We start from the raw sequence: 18829 nt of genomic DNA on the forward strand, positions 1-18829 counted from the left end.
GACCAGAAACATGGTCTTGAGAGTCATCTGGAATACATTTCAGAAGCAGGGTTGCCTTCAAAACACAAATCTCCACTTTGTAACTTCACTAGAAATCTGTGTGATGTCTGTTGACCATGTACAAGGGCAAGATCCATCAGATCACCTGCCTTCTGTGGTGTTCTGAGTCCTTTATTCTTGTTTATTTGGTTTCCTGAAGCTTCAGCCCTGGTTTGCAACTTAATGTTGTGGCTCAAATGATATACATGGGCAAGCCAGAACTACAACCCACGTCTCCAGCTCCATGCCCATGCTCCTGGCTGCACCCTGCAATCACCTGGAGACATTTATGGGAGAGTAAATGACTGAGAGAGGGAGGAAGTGGGTGCCTGGCTTATATCCGATAAATTTAACTCTACAACTCATGGACGTGCCATCATGTCTGGCTACTTCTCAGCTCTGTGCCATTCATTTTTTTTTTTTCTTGATAGATTTAGTTCATTCTAACCAACAGAACTGTCTATCACGGTGTCACACCGGGTGAAAATAGATGTGAAATCAGGATGAAGAAGAACAGTAGTAACACTAACTAGAGAGAAGCATGATTATCGCTGTTTTGGAAGTCAGGGAGAACTGGTGTGCACAGCAGCTCTCACTGTCCCAATACTCTCTTCATTACACTGTATCACCAGAAAGAAGAGCAAAACCTTGGGGTAAAGAAAGGGGCAGCATTTTTTTTTTTTTTTTTTTTTTTTTTTTTTGGTTTTTCAAGACAGGGTTTCTCTGTGTAGCTTTGCGCCTTTCCTGGAACTCCCAGGCTGGCCTCGAACTCACAGAGATCCGCCTGGCTCTGCCTCCCGAGTGCTGGGATTAAAGGCGTGCGCCACCACCGCCCGGCCTAAGAAAGGGGCAGCACTTTTTAAAGACTCCCTCTTGGTTACTAGGAAATGACTGTTCATGTGGAAATGTGTCATATATTTTTCTTAGCAAGAACATTCCAAGCTGTCACAGGGATTCTGAGATGGATGCTCTGTCTACTGAGAGAGGCCATAGCTGCTTCTAGGCAACACAGAGAAAGTTTTACCACCCCAAGGAACGAACAGGCCAGTTAACCTCAGTAGTTCGCCCTCACTTTTCCTGAGTGCAGAAATTCAGAGATGGGTGCTATTCAGGCAAGTGGGTCCTGTTAACAAAGCATGAGAGCCAAACACCTCTCAAAAAGCCAGTGTAAAGCAGGAGAGGTGTTTGATGTCAAACCCTTTACTTCCCTTGATAAATAAAGGGCCCCGTAACTAAAGCAACTCCATTCCAAGAGGCTTTAATGTATACTCAAGTGGCCGGCATTGGCTCGAGATCTGTTTGTTCAATAGAAATGATTTCACTCATAAGGAAGGTTTGGTAAGAACTTCAGGCAACCTAAAAGGCATTTGCAATTGATTCGAGAATGTCCAGTGTTGTTTGCAACGGGAAGGGAGACCCTAGAATGACTTCCTGGGGAACTGAGAGCAGATTAGACAAGCTGCGAAGATAGATGAGGATTCCCTTAGGTGAGGAGCTAGCCGAGGCTGTGAAACCTAGCACAAGCTACGGGAGAAAAGCTACGAAGAAAAGCTACGGACTCCAATTAAACCTGAAAAATGAGACCCAATAAGCAAATACAAACACCACAGAGGAAACAGCAGGGCAACCCTATCTACAAACAGAGAAAAAGCTCAAAGTGAACATTTTCTCCTGGGCCAATTCTCCCCACAATTAATCTATGGATTCAAAATAATCCCAATGAAAATCAAAACAGAATTGTTCATGCTACACTGAGAAATTGTCCCTCAGAGATTTTTTTAAAGAACAAGAATAGCTAAAGTCATTTTGGCTTGTTGTTTTAGTTCATGTTTTGCTTTGAGACAAAATCTCACCGTGTAGCCCAGGCTGGCCTCAAACTGATGTTCATCCTATCTCAGCCTCCCAAGTAATGGAATCATAGTTATGTGCCCAGCAAAAATAAATAAGATAATTTTAAAGTCTAGATAAAGTGCCTATTAGCTACCAAGAACACTTATAAACTACAGCATTTAAGATGATGTGAGATCCAAGTCAGATAAACAACCCATTACAATCAGATTTTTAAAACCATGAACAAGGGGCTGGAGAGAGATAGCTCAGCAGCTAAGAGCATTGGCTGTTCTTCCATAGGACCCAGGTTCAATTCCCAGCACCTTGATTAGGGGTTTCAGCCCAGCCTTACCACTTCCTGTCCCTCTCTCTACAGTCCTCCAAACCTCTATGGTTAACTAGTAGCTAGCTCTGCCCTCTGACTCCAAGCAAGCTTTGTCACAGCACGAACAAAATATCACACAACATGGCACAGGTTCTAGATCTGAACTCATGTCCTCTGAGCAAGAGCTCTTAACCGCTGAGCCAAAACTAAGCAATATTTAAGCCAACCAGGAAAATCATCAACAAAAGTAGTAGACTCAATAAAACCCTTTTAGTAATAATTGTAAGTATAACTGATCTCAACCCTCCAGTTCAAAGATGTGGACTCATGATTGCACTGAAAAGCAAGATCCAACTATTTGCTGTCTGTAAGAAACACTTCACTGGCAAAGACACACATGGACTGAAAGAAAAGGATGAAGTCAATATACTAAGCAAACAGAAACCAGGAACAAGTAGGAATAACTACATTTGAGAAAGTAGACCTCAAGATAAAAATGAGCCTGAACAGATAAAACATGTGACTGCATATTAGTAAAGAGATCAATACATCAAGGAGATACAACAATTGTAAATGTATATGTATGCAATATTGGTGCACTTAGTTCTATTTTTAGAAAGTTCAAATGGTTATAAAGGGACAGATAATATTTTTCTACATGATCAGATCATAACAGGAAAAAAATTGAACAATGCACTCTTAAATGATCTGTGGGTCACTAAAGAAAGGAGGGAGGAAACTGAAAATTCCTAGAATCCAAGTGAAAACTAAAACACAACTTATCAAAAGCTTTAGGGTATGGCCAAAGTGGTTCTAAGAGAAGAAACAATAGCTCTGAGTACCTGCATTGAAAAACCAGAAAACAGTGGTTTTCCTGTCTAGGAAAACAGGAACAAACCAAACCGCAAATCAGCAGGAAAGAAATAATGAATATCAGGGCAGAGATGAACAAAATATAGTCTAAAAGAAAGATACAGCCGGGGCAGTGGTGGTGCATGCCTTTAGTCCAAGCACTGCACTCGGAAGGCAGAGCTCGGCAATCAATCTCTGTGAGTTCGAGGCCAGCCTGGTCTACAGAGCGAAATCCAGAACAGGCCCCAAAACTACACAGAGAAACCCTGCCTCGAAAAACAAAAACAAAAACAAAAACAAAAAAAACAAACAAACAAGCAAACAAACAAATAAATAAATAATCAGAAAGATACAAAAGTATCAGTGAGAAAAGGGGTTAATTCTTCCAAAAGATAAGACTGACACTTAGTGAACTGAACAAAGAAAGATGGCAAACATCAAGGTTAATCAACTGAGAGGGTGAAAAAATAAAGCCTGTTGTTTTGTTCTCCTCTGGAACGGTGGAGGTCTATGCTGAAGATGTAGAAGAAGGCCGTGGTGTCAGAGAAAGCAAGGACCTCTGGGGTACATCCAACGCAGCACTAATCTAACAGGACAGTCCGTAGGTGCTGCTCCTATGTGGGAAGCAGCATCACTAAACACAAACATGGTTCTCCTGCACAAACACCGTAAGAGGCATGACCGGAAATAACCTCTGGCCAGCTACCTGGGCATCCTGTAGCCCAATCAAGTTATCACATACACTTGTGATCTAAGAACAGAGGCGAGAAGAATGAAGGAAGAAATGGCTAATGGAAGCAGGGACAGAGAAACACTAAAAGGAGTCAAAACGAAATGGCTAAAAGGCTAGAAGACACACTGTGACTGCGATTAGGAATACTGGAGTGGACTCGTCGGAAAACTGAATACAAAAAGCAGAAGAAAAAGAAGAAGAAGAAGAAGAAGAAGAAGAAGAAGAAGAAGAAGAAGAAGAAGAAGAAGAAGAAGAAGAAGAAGAAGAAGAAACTGAGTTTGAAGATATCTGTAGAAATTGTTAAGAATGGAAAAATGGAGGCCGGGCGGTGGTGGCACATGCCTTTAATCCCAGCACTCGGGAGGTAGAGCCAGGCGGATCTCTGTGAGTTCGAGGCCAGCCTGGGCTACCAAGTGAGTCCCAGGAAAGGCGCAAAGCTACACAGAAAAACCCTGTCTCAAAAAAAAAAAAAATAAATTAAAAAAAAAAAAAAACAAAAAAAAAAAGAATAGAAAAATGGGCAAGAAATTTTTTAAGTGTGGTATAACCACGAAGGCCTCACATAGACATAATGGTAGGAGAATACCAGGAGAAAAAGGACACAAATATTTCAAGAAATAACAGCTGAGATTTTCTTTCTTTTAGTTTAATGATAGACAGCAAGCTACAGATCCAGGAAGCTCAGAGAACTCAGTAGAGTAAGTACCAAATGTCTCCCTGGGGGCACGTCCTAAGCCAAGGCAAACACTTCACATAAGGGGGGTGTGAATTAGAATTACAGCTGGGCATAGTAGTGCATGCCATTAAACTCAATGTTCAGGAGGCAGTGGTAGGTAGATCTCTGTGAGTTCGAGGCGGGCCTGGTCTCCATAGAGACTTCCAGTCCAATCAGTTATGTGGTAAGATCCCATCTCAAAACAAACAAGGAATAATAAAGACTTCCTCAGACAAACTGAAATAGAGGGAATTGGAAAAATAATAAAAATATGTGTTAGTCAGATTTCTATCACATAACAAAATACCTGAGATAACTTACACAGATAAAAGGTTTGCTTTTGACTCCCTGTTGGGGCATCACAGCCAGTGATGAATTGGCCCACGCTTGGGAAGTTGTGGCGAGCCAACACAGCATTGAGTAAGTTCATAAAAAAGCAAAAGTGCCTCGTCCTTGAGGCAGAGAGGGGGAAGAAAACAGTTCACAGTCCTCTTCAACGGCACCATCCCAATCACCTTGACCAAGCCCAGTTTTCCAAAGGACTCATTACTTCCCAACAGTGCCATCCTGAGGAAATCCTGAGCATGCTCACAGTCACTGAGAATTTTAATTAGTGCTGATAAGACTTCCGCAAACACAGAATAGCACAACAGAGAGGGTTGCCTTGACCTTCTAAATGTGACATCAAATAAACAGGAATGATGGTACAAAAATGTATGTAAGTAAATGTTAGCCGAAAGAACAGCTGTTGTTTGATCTTGTTTAATTCCATTGCTGTGATAAAACACTAACCAAAAGCAACTTTGAGGAGGAGAGGGTTATACTTCCAGGTCACAATCCAGCCTTAAGGGACATTAAGTGGGCACTAAAGCCGAGACCATGGAGGACTCCTGCTCACTTTCTGCTAGCTTTCTAATAAAGTCCAGATCCACCTGGTTAGGGATGGTACCGCCCACAGTGCGCTGAGCCCTCATTTGTCAATTAGCAATCAAGAAAATGCCCCCACAGCGTTGTCCACAGGCCAATCTGATCAAAGCAATTGTCCAGTAGGGGTTCCCTCTTCCCAAGCGACTAGGTTGTGTTCCATCAGCATTGTTTTGGTTTTTTGGACTTTATTACAAAATGCATGCTCAATTTAACATGTAAAACTAAGCAGAAAGGAAAACATTAATTTCACCCTGTCCCCAAAATTCTATCACACTAAGAAAAACCGGCTGACAACAATCCTACACTCAAATATCAGGCTTTGTTTTCTCTTTTTGTTCTCAAAATCATTGTGTCTTATACCCATTACTTTGCTTTTCTCTTAAAAAATGACTGAGGAACATCCTTCCGCTTTACCACACATCTCTCTAATTTTTAGATTATCTTTACCACATTCGACATAATAAAGTAAACAGTACATTCTCCAAGTCCTATTAAGATGTTTGTTTCCAGTGTCTTGACTTTTAAAAGCATGGCTGGAATCAACATCCTTCAAAATCTCTCTTTACTTCTACAGCAGAAGGTCCCCAAACTGGAGCAAAGGGCAAGGATGTTTTTATTCCATGTCAGTAGATAAATAATACATCCAAGTTCACCACCAGAAAACATTGCACAAATGGTCACTTGGGATAGCAATGCGTGGGAGGGTGTGTGTGTGTGTGTGTGTGTGTGTGTGTGTGTGTGTGTGATTTAACATCCTTTCTTGTGCTATCAGCCAGTTTCTCTCCCCCCTCTCTGAGGCACACACTTCCTTCCCCAGGATCATTCTTCCTGTGCATTAGTCCTGTCCTCCACGTGTAAGGACCCCTTGCACACTGGCATCCTTGAGCCAGCACCCTGTCACATTGCAAACGATATTTCCTACACATTTTTTGACTTGAATTGCACTGTCGTGTGCAATGCTGTGCTCTTCTACACTTTGTTCATCGGAAGGACAGAGCCCTGGATTTGTAGCTGTGAGGAGAAGCCTGGAGTGCCGTTTGCCTCCCACATGAAATCTCTTTCGTCATCAGACTCAGGCTGCTACCTCTCGAAGGTGGGAAGAACCGATTCGCTTTGTTTTATCATCAAATGGTCAAATGATTTCTTTTTCTGTAAGAATCTCTATCTGGAAACCACCTCAAAGAAAGAGCTGGAGAAATTGCCACCACTTCATGATTAAATATAAACAAACCAACCCAGGAGCAGAGAAGGAAGCTTAGACAAAAGAATCTAATGTTCTCTGGCAGAGACTTCATAAGAACAGAGCCTTCTTACCAAGATGCAGAAATGCATCTTATTAACATATATTAACACAGATATTCACTCGGAGTAAAAATCAGCCATACGAGCTTTGCAGCTTTGTTTAAAGGTGAGATGGCTCTTTGAGAAGCAAATCTCACTTGCCCAAGGGCACAGTTACAATGAGAGTCCAACACCACACTTACATATACTGTTAGCAGATTTCTACCCTATTTTCAAAATGGTGTATCTTCAATTGATTCAGGTTGAATTTTTAAGGTTCTTAAAGCTCAAAAGAACTTCGACACTGTCTCAATGAGACTACATAAATAAATGCTGTCCAATAGTTAATGACTTCGTTTGGGTGTGGTGGTGCACACCTTTGGTCCCAGCATTCTGGAGGTAGAGGCATATATGTGGCTGTGAGTTTGAGGCCAGCTCAGTCTACATAGCCAGTTCCAGACCAGCTAGGGCTACAGTGAGCCTCTGTTTCAAATAAATAGATTAAATAATTTTTAAAAAGAGAAGAGCATTAAGTGTGCCCTACTGTCTGTAGAAGACAGAACAAATGAGTCATTCCAGCAACACACACCAAATACCCCCAGAGAAGGCTGTTAGGAAATACTAAAATACTGGAAAAGGTGAGTAAAGGCTGCCAGGAAGAGGGCATGTAAGGCAGGTCTAAAGGACTGCCAGGGGGCAGAACGATGTAGCGCATGGGGGTGGGGGGTGGAGGCTGGAGGGGTAGTCCATCGTGGAGGGAAGGCACGTGTCCGTGTTTGCTTCTCTTGTCATTTTGACAAGACACAGATTCAACCACCTCAGGAAGGAAAGGAATTCTTTGTCTCACAGTCCATCCCTGAAGGAGGCTAAGGCAGGTACTCAAAGCAAGACCTGGAAGCATGGGGGAGGCCTGCTTACTGACTTGCTCCCAGGCTCGTGGCTAGCTAGCTTTTCATATCCCGTCCAGGCGTGCCTCCCTCGGAATGACACTCCCCACAGCGGCCTGGACCCCCCTACATGAATTAGAAATCAGGAAAAAGCCATAGAACACGCTCATGGGCCCATCCAATGGAGGCAATTCTTCAGCAAAGGTTCCCTCTTCCCAGGTATGTCAAGTGGGCGACTAAGATTAGCCATCACAGCCCTCACGGCACACGTCACGGCATCAGGAGCACGAGGCAGCCAATGACATCGCTTCTAAGTCTGGAAACATATCGGTAGATGGTGGGGCTAAACTTGCTTTGCCTTTTATATTTGGTACAAGACCCCAGCCCATGAGATGTCACTCACTGTCCCTCACATTCCGGGAAAGTCTACCCACCATCATTAATTCAATCTAAAAATCTCCCTTACCAACACGCCCGGAGGTTTGTCTCCTAGGTGGTTCTGGATGTTGTCACGTGGACAGTCAATATCAACCATTACGGTGGAAGGAAGGAAGCATTTGAAATAACTGATCTAATAGCTCAAGGGAAAGAGAGAGATCCCTAAGCCAAAGCACAAAGACTGAAGAGCGCTTCCCAGGAAGAATTAAGAGGATGTTTACTTCATGAGGCTGAGGCAAGGCCTCACTAATGACTCAGATTCCTAACTGGGGTGCAGGATATTAACCAACAAACAGATAGAGGACTTCTTCCAGAAACTGCATGAATAAGCATCTCACATTCACTCACACTCTGGAGTCTCCATCCACTTCCAGTCACACTCATTCACTGGGAGGTTCTACAAGATGCCATGTAGCAGCTTTGATGGACAGCTTCAGCACAGTGGGGATTTCAGAGCCTGGAGACTCTTCATGTGCGAACTGTAATAACCATTTTGTGGCAAGCATCTGTAGATGCCATCACAGAAGGAACTGCAGCTCAGGGGACAACTCATTGCACAGTTCTTCAGAAGCTGATCATCTGTCATGCTGGGAGCCACTCAAAAGAGACTTCAGTTATCATCTTTCTGAATCTCAGCCACATACCTTCTGCCCAAGAGGTGCTGAGAAATCCAGGCAGATTGCAATGAAGAGTGGAGCTATGAGGAGATTTGAATTCCAGATTATGTGCCTGTGAGCCTGACCCAGTAGACTAAGAAAGTACATAGCATCTCTCTCTCTCTCTCTCTCTCTCTCTCTCTCTCTCTCTCTCTCTCTTTCTCTCTCTCTCTCTCACACACACACACACACACAGAGTGTGTGTGTGTGTGTGTGTGTTAACATTGCTAAAACCTCAGTGAGATTGAAAACACAAATTTTTAAGTCAAAATTTAAAGTCTCTGATTAATGATTAATTAAAAACGGTACTTTCTAATTGGTTTAATGGTACAGATGTTATACTGAAAATGTTAAATACATTTAAAAAAAATCAGCCGGGTGGTGATGGCACACGCCTTTAATCCCAGCACTCGGGAGGCTGGGATTAAACTCACAGGCGGATCCCTGTGAGTTCGATGCCAGCCTGGGGTACAGAGTGAGTTCCAGGACAGGCACACAGCCACACAGGGAAGCCCTGTCTCAGAAAAAAAAACAAAACAAAACCATATACACACAGAAGTATGAGCATACTGTAAGCAATTTCAATCAAATAAATTAGCTAATAACAATTCCACACTCTTAGTGAGGGTTTCTATTGCTGTGATGAAACACCATGACCAAAAAGCAAGTGGAGGAGAAAAGGGTTTATTTGGCTCATAATTCCATATTGTAGTCCATCATCAAAAAGTCAGGACAGGAACTCAAACAGTGCAGGAACCTAGAGGGCAGGAGCTGATGTAGAGGCCATGGAGGAGTGCTGCTTACTGTCTTGCTCACCCTGCTATCTTATAGAATCCAGGACCACTAGCCCAGGAATGGCCCCACCTACAATGGGCTGCCCCCCATCACTAATTAAGAATATGTTTTGCCTTACAGCCCTGCCTACAACCTGATCTTATGGAGGCATTTTCTTAATTGATATTCCCTCTTCTCAGATGACTTTGGCTTTCATCAAGTTGACAGAAAACTAACTCACACAATCGGCCCCTTGTCAACTTGACACACAAATGCATCACCTACCAGGCAGTGGTGGCACACACCTTTAATCCCAGCACTCAGGAAAAAGAGGCAGGCAGATCTCTGAGTTCAAGACCAGCCTGCTCTACATAGCTCAGACTTGGTCATTAGTGAAACCAGGAGGACGGTGCTTCAGTGTTTTAAAAATAATACTTGAGGCTGGGCAGATCTCTGTGAGTTCGAGGCCAGCCTGGTCTACAGAGCAAGAGCCAGGACAGGCTCCAAAACTACACAGAGAAACCCTGTCTTGAAAAAAAAAAAAAAATCACAGTCTTTACAAATTCAAACACATTTACAAATTCAAACACATTAAAAGTTTAATCTCTTTAAGATAGCCAATCAAATCCAAATCTTTTAAAATTCAAAGTCTCTCAACCGTGGTCTCCTGTAAAATCAAAACTGAAAAACTTTCATACTTCAAAAGGGAAGTACCCAGCACAGTCACACTCAAAGCAAAGCAAAATCAAACTCCCCAAGTGTGAGTAACTCAAGATCCAAAGTCTAGGATTCGCTCACCGTCTTCTGGGCTCCTCCCAAGGGGCTGGGGTCACTTCTCTGGCTCCGCCCTCTGCAGCACACACAACCTGTCTTCTAAGCCTGGGCAGCTTCATTCTACCACTGCTGCTGTCCTGGGTGGTCAGCCCATGATACGGGCATCTCCAAAGTGATGGGGTCTCCTGCTGCAGCTGGCTGCACTTTCACCAGTAGGCTCTCACAGGCTCTCCTCGTGGTGCCAAGCCTCGGCTTCTCTGCATCAACCCTTCAGTCTGTCACTGAGGCTACACTGCACCTGCACCAGTGGCCTCTCACAGTGCCAAGCCTCAGCTGCTCCCCATGACTACTTTACACCTTCAAACCAGTACCCCCCAGGAAACTCTTATACTACCAAATTCGGCTGTCAGCATGAGGTATACTGCCTTGGCCACCTCTGGAACTCAAGAGTGTTCTGTACGCATTCAGGGAACACTTCACCTCAACGATGTTGGTCTCTTCTTAATCACTGCTAATTTCACAGCCCTAGACATCCAGAATTGAGTATCCCAGCAAAGCAAAGGTTTTACTTTAATGATACTGGCATCTTGCTAATCACAGCTGATTCTTCAGCCCCAGCTAACCACAACCACAGAAATTTAATTCAAAATAACAAATGGGCCTGATTAAGTCTTTAAACTTCCCTCTGAAACTTCATAAGCCAGGCTTCCATTGTCTACACAGCTCTCAACATTCTTATCTCCCAAGCTCCTTCAGAACAACAGCCTACTGAGATCTCAACACTCAATGGCTATTCTACTCCAAAGTTCCAAAGTCCTTCCGTAATCCTCCCCCTAAAACAACATGGTCAAGTCTGTCATAGCAATCTTCCACTCTCCCGGTACCAACTTGTCTTAGCTAGGGTTTCTATAGCTGTGATGAAACACCATGACCAAAAAGAAAGTTGGGGAGAAAAGAGTTTATTTGGCTCACACTTCCATATTGTAATTCATCATCGAAAGAAGCTGGGACAGGAATTCTAACAGGGCAGGAACTGAAGTCAGGAGCTGATGCACAGGCCATAGAGGGGTGCTGCTTACTGGCTTGCTCCTCATGGCTTGCTCATGACTTGCTAGTTGGCACACATCTCAAAAGCAAACAAAAGGAGAAGAGGAGGAAGAGAAGAAGAAGAAGAAGAAGAAGAAGAAGAAGAAGAAGAAGAAGAAGAAGAAGAAGAAGAAGAAGAAGTTGTTGCTCAAGGTCATCTTCAACTATACAATAAGCCTGGGCTTCTAAAAAAATAAAATAAAATAAAAAGGAAGAATATGCAAACAGAACACAACCTGTGATGCAATAAGATATTCAGTACCTTTTAAACCCAAGTGGAAATTTAAGCAAAAAAAATATTTATTTTTTAATTAAATATTTAGTAAACTGTCTTTCTAATTCTATAAAATACGATAGTGCCAAAGGCTAATCAAGCTGGATTATCCAAACTACAAAAGTAACAAGGAACTAACATAGATCAGAATTTCACTGTGTAACCCAGGTGTGATCGGTTGTCAACTTGACTACATCTGTAATGAACTAAAACCCAAGTGGCTGGGCACACCTGTGAGGGACTTTTTTTTTTCTTCATTAAATCATTTGAAGTGGGAAAGACCCACTTTCGATATGGATCTTTTGAGGTGGGAAGATCCATCTAATCCAGATCTTCCGAGGTAGGAAGACTCCCCTTTATTCTGGGCCACCCTTTCTGCTGACAGCCTATATTTAAAGGAGGTGGAAGAAGGAAGCCCGTTCTCTTTGCCGGCTTGCTCTCACTCTCACTGCCAAGTCCATTCCTTCAATGGCATTACAACCTACTTGAAGGGCCTCTACCAGCCTGAGCATGGCAAACAGGGCTCTGGCAGGCCTTGCCCTTTTCCTCCATTCCCTCTGCCTTGCTGAAAAACCATGAAGATTATATTCCTAAAGCTAGCCACCAAGGTCTATTCCCTTATTTGGCCTCTTCCTGCTCCTGAGGCTGACTACCAAGGTCCAGCTAAGTATTGAAGCCCAGCAATTAAAAGCCCCCTTTGGCTCATCTAATTAACATGCCCAATCAAAATTAAACACCTCATCCGAACACATGAGTTTTCCCTCTTCCCTTTATAAACTGCCATTTGCCTATGGGTCAAATCTGTCTCCTCTCTATCCAGAGGCAGTCCTTTGTCCCCTGGGACAAATACCCCTTCCCCCTTCCCCTGGTTCCCTTCCCCTTCTCCCTGCCCTCTATCTCCTGTCTTTGTCTCTTATTCCCTGCCCTTTGCCCCTCTGGGGCAAATAAATCTCCTTTGTGCTGAGAACTTGGTCTTGAGGTGTCTTGTGGCAATACTGGTCCCTTCACCACTTCTTCAGGATTCTGGTGTACAGTGAAGACGAGCTAAGACTCGTGGACTAAACAACTCCTGGATTCTTGGACCTTCCGGTGGTAGACAGCCATTGTTGGACTAACCGGACCGCAGCCTGTAAGACATTCTAGAAAACTCCCATATATTCCATAAGTTCTGGTCCCTTAGAGAACCCTGACTAATACATCAGGCCAGCCTCACTCTTGGGAGCTAGCAATCTCCTGCCTCAGCCTCTCTGGTAGGTACAAGTATATGTATGCACCACCTTGCCCAGCTTAGACACATGAATTTTTAATTCACACACACAATCTAATACTTATAGCCCTGCCCTCTTACTTTCTTCATCCATTGCCATTTTCTTAGGAGCCACACATGAGTCTTGCTTCCTCTAATAAGGAAAACTTCAGCATGTGTATCTGCCATCCTCCTCTCCTTCTCCCATCCAAGTTCCGCCCTTCACCTCCCATTATTGGCCCGGCAATAGGACTCAGTATGTAAAACCACTTACTCTGCAAGCCTGATGGCCTGACTTCTATCTCCAGCATCCACAGAAAGGGGGAAGGAGAGAACTGACTCCACCCTCCATCCCTGCCTCCACTCCCAGCATAGTGGAGAGAGATCTTGGATTCAGTCCCTGGGCACCTCTAACACATCCTGTACCCACCCGTGGAAATGGAAACTTCTGGGTCATAGAGAAGCACTTAGCCTGACAACTAAGGCCAGTTTGTTTCCCAGAAGAGCTGCCCTGGCCAGTGCTTCCACAGGCCACAGATGGGGGGGCTGCCTGGTGACTCTCCAGTCCCACAAGGCTTTGCCAGTAACCAGCTCAGGAGGATCAGGAACCCCTGAATCTTGCTTTAATTCCGTACACTCCAAGTACCTGTCACGGGTGCTGTGGGACCGATACAGAGTACTAACATGGGAGGGTTTCTACAAGACAGCTACGGTGACTTATGAATATGAGAAGTCAGATTCCTGCTGTCTTTGCGGTTCAGTTAGGGTTCTTTTGTTCCTATGAGGATGGGTTCTATCCTGCCCTCCCCCTCAGACAGAAGAGGGAGGGGAGGGGAAGGGAAGGGAGGGGAGAAAACGGAAGAGAGAAACAAACAACAACAAAAAGACAAGGAAAAAATGAGCTTGGGGGTGGGGCGGTGGTGGCACATGCCTTTGATCCCAGCACTGGGGGGGGGGGGGGGGGAGATGCGGGCAGAGCCAGACAGAACTCTGTGAGTTCGAGGCCAGCCTGGTCTACAGAGCAAGATCCAGGATAGGCACCAACACTACACAGAGAAACTCTATCTCAAAAAAAATAAATAAATAAATAAAAATGATCTTGGGGCTTTGAAAATGAAACTTTCTCCTCCCAGATAGCTAAAGATGAAGAGACATGCAAAAGAATGGGGGACATGAAGGAGACAAGAAAGGGTTCCCCTTTTATAGCCTCTCTCCATTTATTTAATCAATTGTTTGATTAAGGACTGATTATATTTCTGGCTCTTAACTAGTACTACATTATCAAAACAAATAGACATATAACACGTGATCCGATTTTAGCCATGACCGCATGTTGAGCCGATTTTACCCCTAGATGCACCTGCTTCAAAGGTAAAGCGAAGAGGCCCCGTGCAGGAATTCTGCTGGATACTAACGGAGCACACCAGCTGCTGGTGACTCACCACAGTTCTCTTGGAACACAGCATTTCCAGAGCAGCAAGCAGCCCACATCCTTCAGTCTACAACAGTACCCGAATTAACTCTGGTTCTGCCTCCTTCTCCTGCAGGTCAAGTCCAAAGTGCATGCTCACACTGGCTCTCCAGGAGCCTACTCGCCTTAGAATTATCTGGAAGTAGCAGGAGTCTGTCTGATCCAAGAAATGACAGAAAACTTACTTCAGGTCTTAAAAGGTCAGATCATCTAGGATTGCTAACAGATTCTACCTACCCAGTCAGAGCTGAAAACATAAATCTCATTGGCTGTTGGTCTCTTGACTATCGTAAGACATTTGGAAAGTAATCTCCATGGGATGTCTCCAGACAAGAGGGTTAATTCCTTAAAAACATCAAAGAATTATTTCTAATTTCATATCTCTATCATTTGTGTCTGGTTGAACAAGAGCCTGACTGATTTCTGGTAGAAAAAAAAATCTATGTCCCTTTGAGTAGATGAATCCCCTGGAAGTTTGCCCACACTCCAGCATGCTGAGGCAAGTGTCCCAGGTGGCTTCCAGCAGAACTGAGGATTCCCGAGATGTTACCCATGTCTTTAGAGTCCAGTTGGGGAAAAATACACAGTATCCTCAAAGAGAGGCTACCCTTAATTCTAATAATACTTCCAGTCTCCAACTAACTGGGCTTCAACATTCATAGGATGGGGCCAAAAACCCTGTAGAGTTCAGGATTAGCATGTGAAAGACCCTGAGCTTGATCCCCAACATGGCAAAAAAGGAAAACAAAAAAAAGGCCTACTAGAAAGTAGACAATATCACAAAATTTTCAAAACCTATATAATGTCAGCCATGGGATATACATATTTTCACAATCCTAGTTTTCAGGAGGCTGAGGCAGGAGGATAACAAGTTAAGGTTAGTCTGGGATCCAAAGCATGCATGACCTTGCCTTGGGGTGAAAGAGGGGTCTCTAAAAAGATAGAATGCAATTTAATATTTGAAAAGTGTTTTTACTTGATATTGGATAAACAGGAAAAGCTGCAATGAAAAGGCCCTGTTGCGGGGCTGGAGAGATGGTTCAGAGGTTAAGATCACTGCTTGCTCTTCCAAAGGTCCTGAGTTCAATTCCCAGCAACCACATGGTGGCTCACAACCATCTGTAATGAGATCTGGTGCCCTCTTCTGGCCTGCAGGGATACATGCAGACAGAACACTGTATACATAATAAATAAATCTTTTAAAAAAGGCCCCGTTGCTCTTGTTCCTTTAGCCTGTCACTGGCATTCACCCTGGGAAGAGCCAAGATAAGAAACACAGGAACAGCCCAGGTAACACACCTGGGGAAGGTCACATTAGGCCTGGCCAAGGTCATTAGTAACCTTGGTTCTTTCAGAAGGCTAAATTTTAATTAAGTGGAGTTTGGGGAAACTGTAGCAAGGCCAAAAAACATCCAGGCGTATTTGATCGTATTTTTCGAGCTCAGAATGACTCTCATGTAAAAGAACCAGGCAGTCATTTCCATCAATGTCCACCAGTTTATTTAAATGAACAAAAATGCCATTTGTAGGCCAGGATGTCCCACGCGCTCCATTTTAGATTATATCATTCCCCACAATCACAATAGCACGGTGTATAAGAGGGTGCATGCAATTTGTGCATAAAAATGGAACACTTGACGGCTAGGAAGAGAGCTCAGTGGGTAAAAATGCTGGCTGTGCAAGTCTGAGCTGAGTCCAGATCCCAAGAGCATAGGTAAAGCTAGACACGGTGATGCACATCTGTTATCCCAGCTCTCCTAAGGTCAGATGGGTGGTGGAAACAGGAGAACGCCCTTAAACTTGGGAGCAACGAGCCTGGCATTCACCGCCGCAAACAGGAGATCCTGTCTCAGACGAGGTGGAGGGCAAGGACCAACACCTCATGAGTTTGTTCTCGGGCCAGCACACAGACAGCCATGTGAATGATTTTTTAGTGGATTGTCTTAAACAATTGACTATTTAGAGATGACCTATATGGGGAAAATCACCTAGAAACAGATCATATTCTTTTCAGTTATCAGAACTCACCGGCCTAATGAGTCACAGTGAAAGGGAATACAACCAGGTCCTGAATAAAGAAAAACCACAATGCTGATGGAGCCACCCCACAGAAATGCAAACAGACTCAGAATTCAGCGTTTCCTGGATCCCCACACAGAGGACCTGTCTCCCCACTGTTCGAGTGTGGAGCCTAACACACAATGCACAGATTAGGAAACGTATTTATATGAGTCTTAACAAAAAGATCCACGAGAAACATCGCAAGTTACCAGTCCACTACGATCTAGACACACAGCTCACTTCTTCACCCTCAGCTGATTGAATGAAGAGAACCCCAGAGCTCTACCCATGAGTCGCTCGAGGTGCCAGGATTGTGATGTTTTAGGGGTGGTTTAACTTTGCATTCCCTTCCAGGATAGAGCATGTGCTTCCTTAGGGGTGCGGTGAGTTGAGCCCATGTCAGCAGATTCTACAGAGGCCTGAAGTGCTGGGGCAGCAGTCTGCCTCCACCCTGAGCCTGCCTCGCTCACGCTCCCTAGAGAAGCCTACCTGGACTGGCCACCTCCTGCAGTAAGAACCGATGTAAGCCCTAGGGAGTTAGGACACTGCTTCCATGAGAACGTGACTGACCACTTCCAAATTTAGACAGGCCACAGTTAACTCTCCAACAAACAAACTCAAAACTCAGAATCAGACTGCAAGAAAATGCACGCGCACACACACACACACACACACACACACACACACACACTCTTTGTGAAGAGTGGAGCGCGTCTGTGGGAAGGGGTGTGAAACTCAAGACAGGAATGGGCTAACAGATGTGAAGCTAGGTAAACCAATGTTTCGAGCCTGATCCAAGGTGTACTTTTAAAAACGTAGTATTTGTCGTTTTCCTAAAGTAGATCACGAATACACACAGATTTTTTTTTTAGTCTCAAAAGGTAAGCGAAAGAGGTGTCTTCCTCCCCCAGACACGCCCCCCCGCGCCCAGCCCCCACTCTCCTCCCCTCCCCGGATAGCTATGGTTTCTTGGGTCCCCTTCAGTATGCATTCCGCGCACACGCATCACCCTATTCTGTGCCTACAATGCTGACAGCCTCAGGCCTTAGAGAAGCCCCGGTTGTGGGGCGGCAGGAAAGAGACGGGAAGCTGCCGTTGCGTTCCTCTAGCACCTGGTTGTTTTTTTTTTTTTTTTTTTGGTTTTTTTTTTTTTTTTTTTTCTTGGCACAAGTTGCTCCGGGATGCCAGAGATGAGGGGCGGGGGAGAACCCACCTCGGGCCGCCCCTTGGCACTGCTACCGTACCTGAGGGCTCTGCATTTTTACGCCTCAATTTCGAAAGCTTGCTGCCTTGCCCCCTTTCCGCTCCCTACTAAGTCTCTCGACTCACCTTCCAAGAGGAAAAAAAGAAAGAAAACCTAACTGAAGGTTAACTTTCCCAGCCAGGTGACTTCCCCGTTAAAGGTGCAGCGGACGCGGCTCGCGTCCTCGGGCAAGTTCGGCATGGCGGTGAACACGAAACCCAAAGACGCCAGACGCAGCTGGGCCCGCCCGGAGCCCCGCGCCCGGAGTTGCTTTTGCTGCGCAAATGTTCGGAGCAGAAGCCCCGGGTCCTTGTCTCCCTCCTCCCCGGGGGCGCTGAGGCTGCGGCGCCCGCTAAGAACCCGCGCTCCGGGCAGGAGCCAAACCCTGGTCCACACCGTCAGGGAGCAGCGAGACCCGGCGATGAGACAGGGTCCCCTCCCCGGCGTCCCCGGCCCCCCTGCAGGAACACAGGTCTCCCTCATCGTCCCCGCGTCTCCTGATCTCCCGGGATCCCAGCCCCAGCCCATCATCGCCGTGGAGGTTGGTGGAAGGGGAGAGGCAGCCACAGGTGGGGGGCTCACCTGCTCAGGATCGGGGCTCCCCGTGCCCACGGGGGACGAGAGGCCGGAGCAGGCCATGCTGTGGGGACCCGCGCGCTGCTCCTTCCAGGAACTCGGCTCTGCGCCCGGGTCCGCGCCTCCTCACCCCCCTCAATCCAGGAACTTCACCCCCGGGGAGGAAAGTTGCGGGGTGGGGGGAAGTTGGGCCGCCGCTCGGGAACGCGCAGCGCCGCCCCGCGCCGTCTCCTCCCCCTGCCCGGCGCCGCCAGGTGCTGTGCGGCCAGCTCGCGGGGGGCGGGCCAGCCAGGTGGAGGCGCGGCGACCCGCCCGGCCCGCAGCCGTCCGAGCATGCCCAGTGCCGCGTCCTCCGCAGGGTCCCGGGGACACCGAGGGCCGGGTGGCCTTGAGACGCCCCGGGGCGTTCGAGGAAGATCCGGAGGGGCAGAGCAAGGGTCAGTGCACACCCCGCCCCACCTGAGCTAACTGAATCCCGACAGCATCCCCACGATGCTAGCTAGCAATGTCCTTCCTAGTCGCTGATGGACAACTGCTTGTCTGAATTTAAGAGGACACCCACCGGGCAGCGATGTAGCTTTCGCTTATATTGTTCATTTTAGAGCATAAAACCCATGGGGCAGAGGTAACTGCAGGCACAC

The 18829-nt window shown here is 45.7% G+C and overlaps 1 protein-coding gene across 1 annotated transcript in view; it reads right to left on the reverse strand.

The window, feature by feature from the left end:
• The window catches only part of Ank3 (ankyrin 3), a 594813-nt gene extending 576437 nt beyond the window's left edge, over positions 1 to 18376 (reverse strand). The window contains exon 1 of the mRNA XM_059281286.1: positions 18195 to 18376. Coding sequence (XP_059137269.1) covers positions 18195 to 18251 — 57 coding nt within the window. The 5' untranslated portion in view covers positions 18252 to 18376. The remainder of the gene's footprint in view (positions 1 to 18194) is intronic.
• Positions 18377 to 18829: the final 453 nt, after the last annotated feature.

The sequence above is a fragment of the Peromyscus eremicus genome, chromosome 16_21, assembly GCF_949786415.1.
Source record: "Peromyscus eremicus chromosome 16_21, PerEre_H2_v1, whole genome shotgun sequence".
Lineage (NCBI taxonomy): Eukaryota > Metazoa > Chordata > Mammalia > Rodentia > Cricetidae > Peromyscus > Peromyscus eremicus.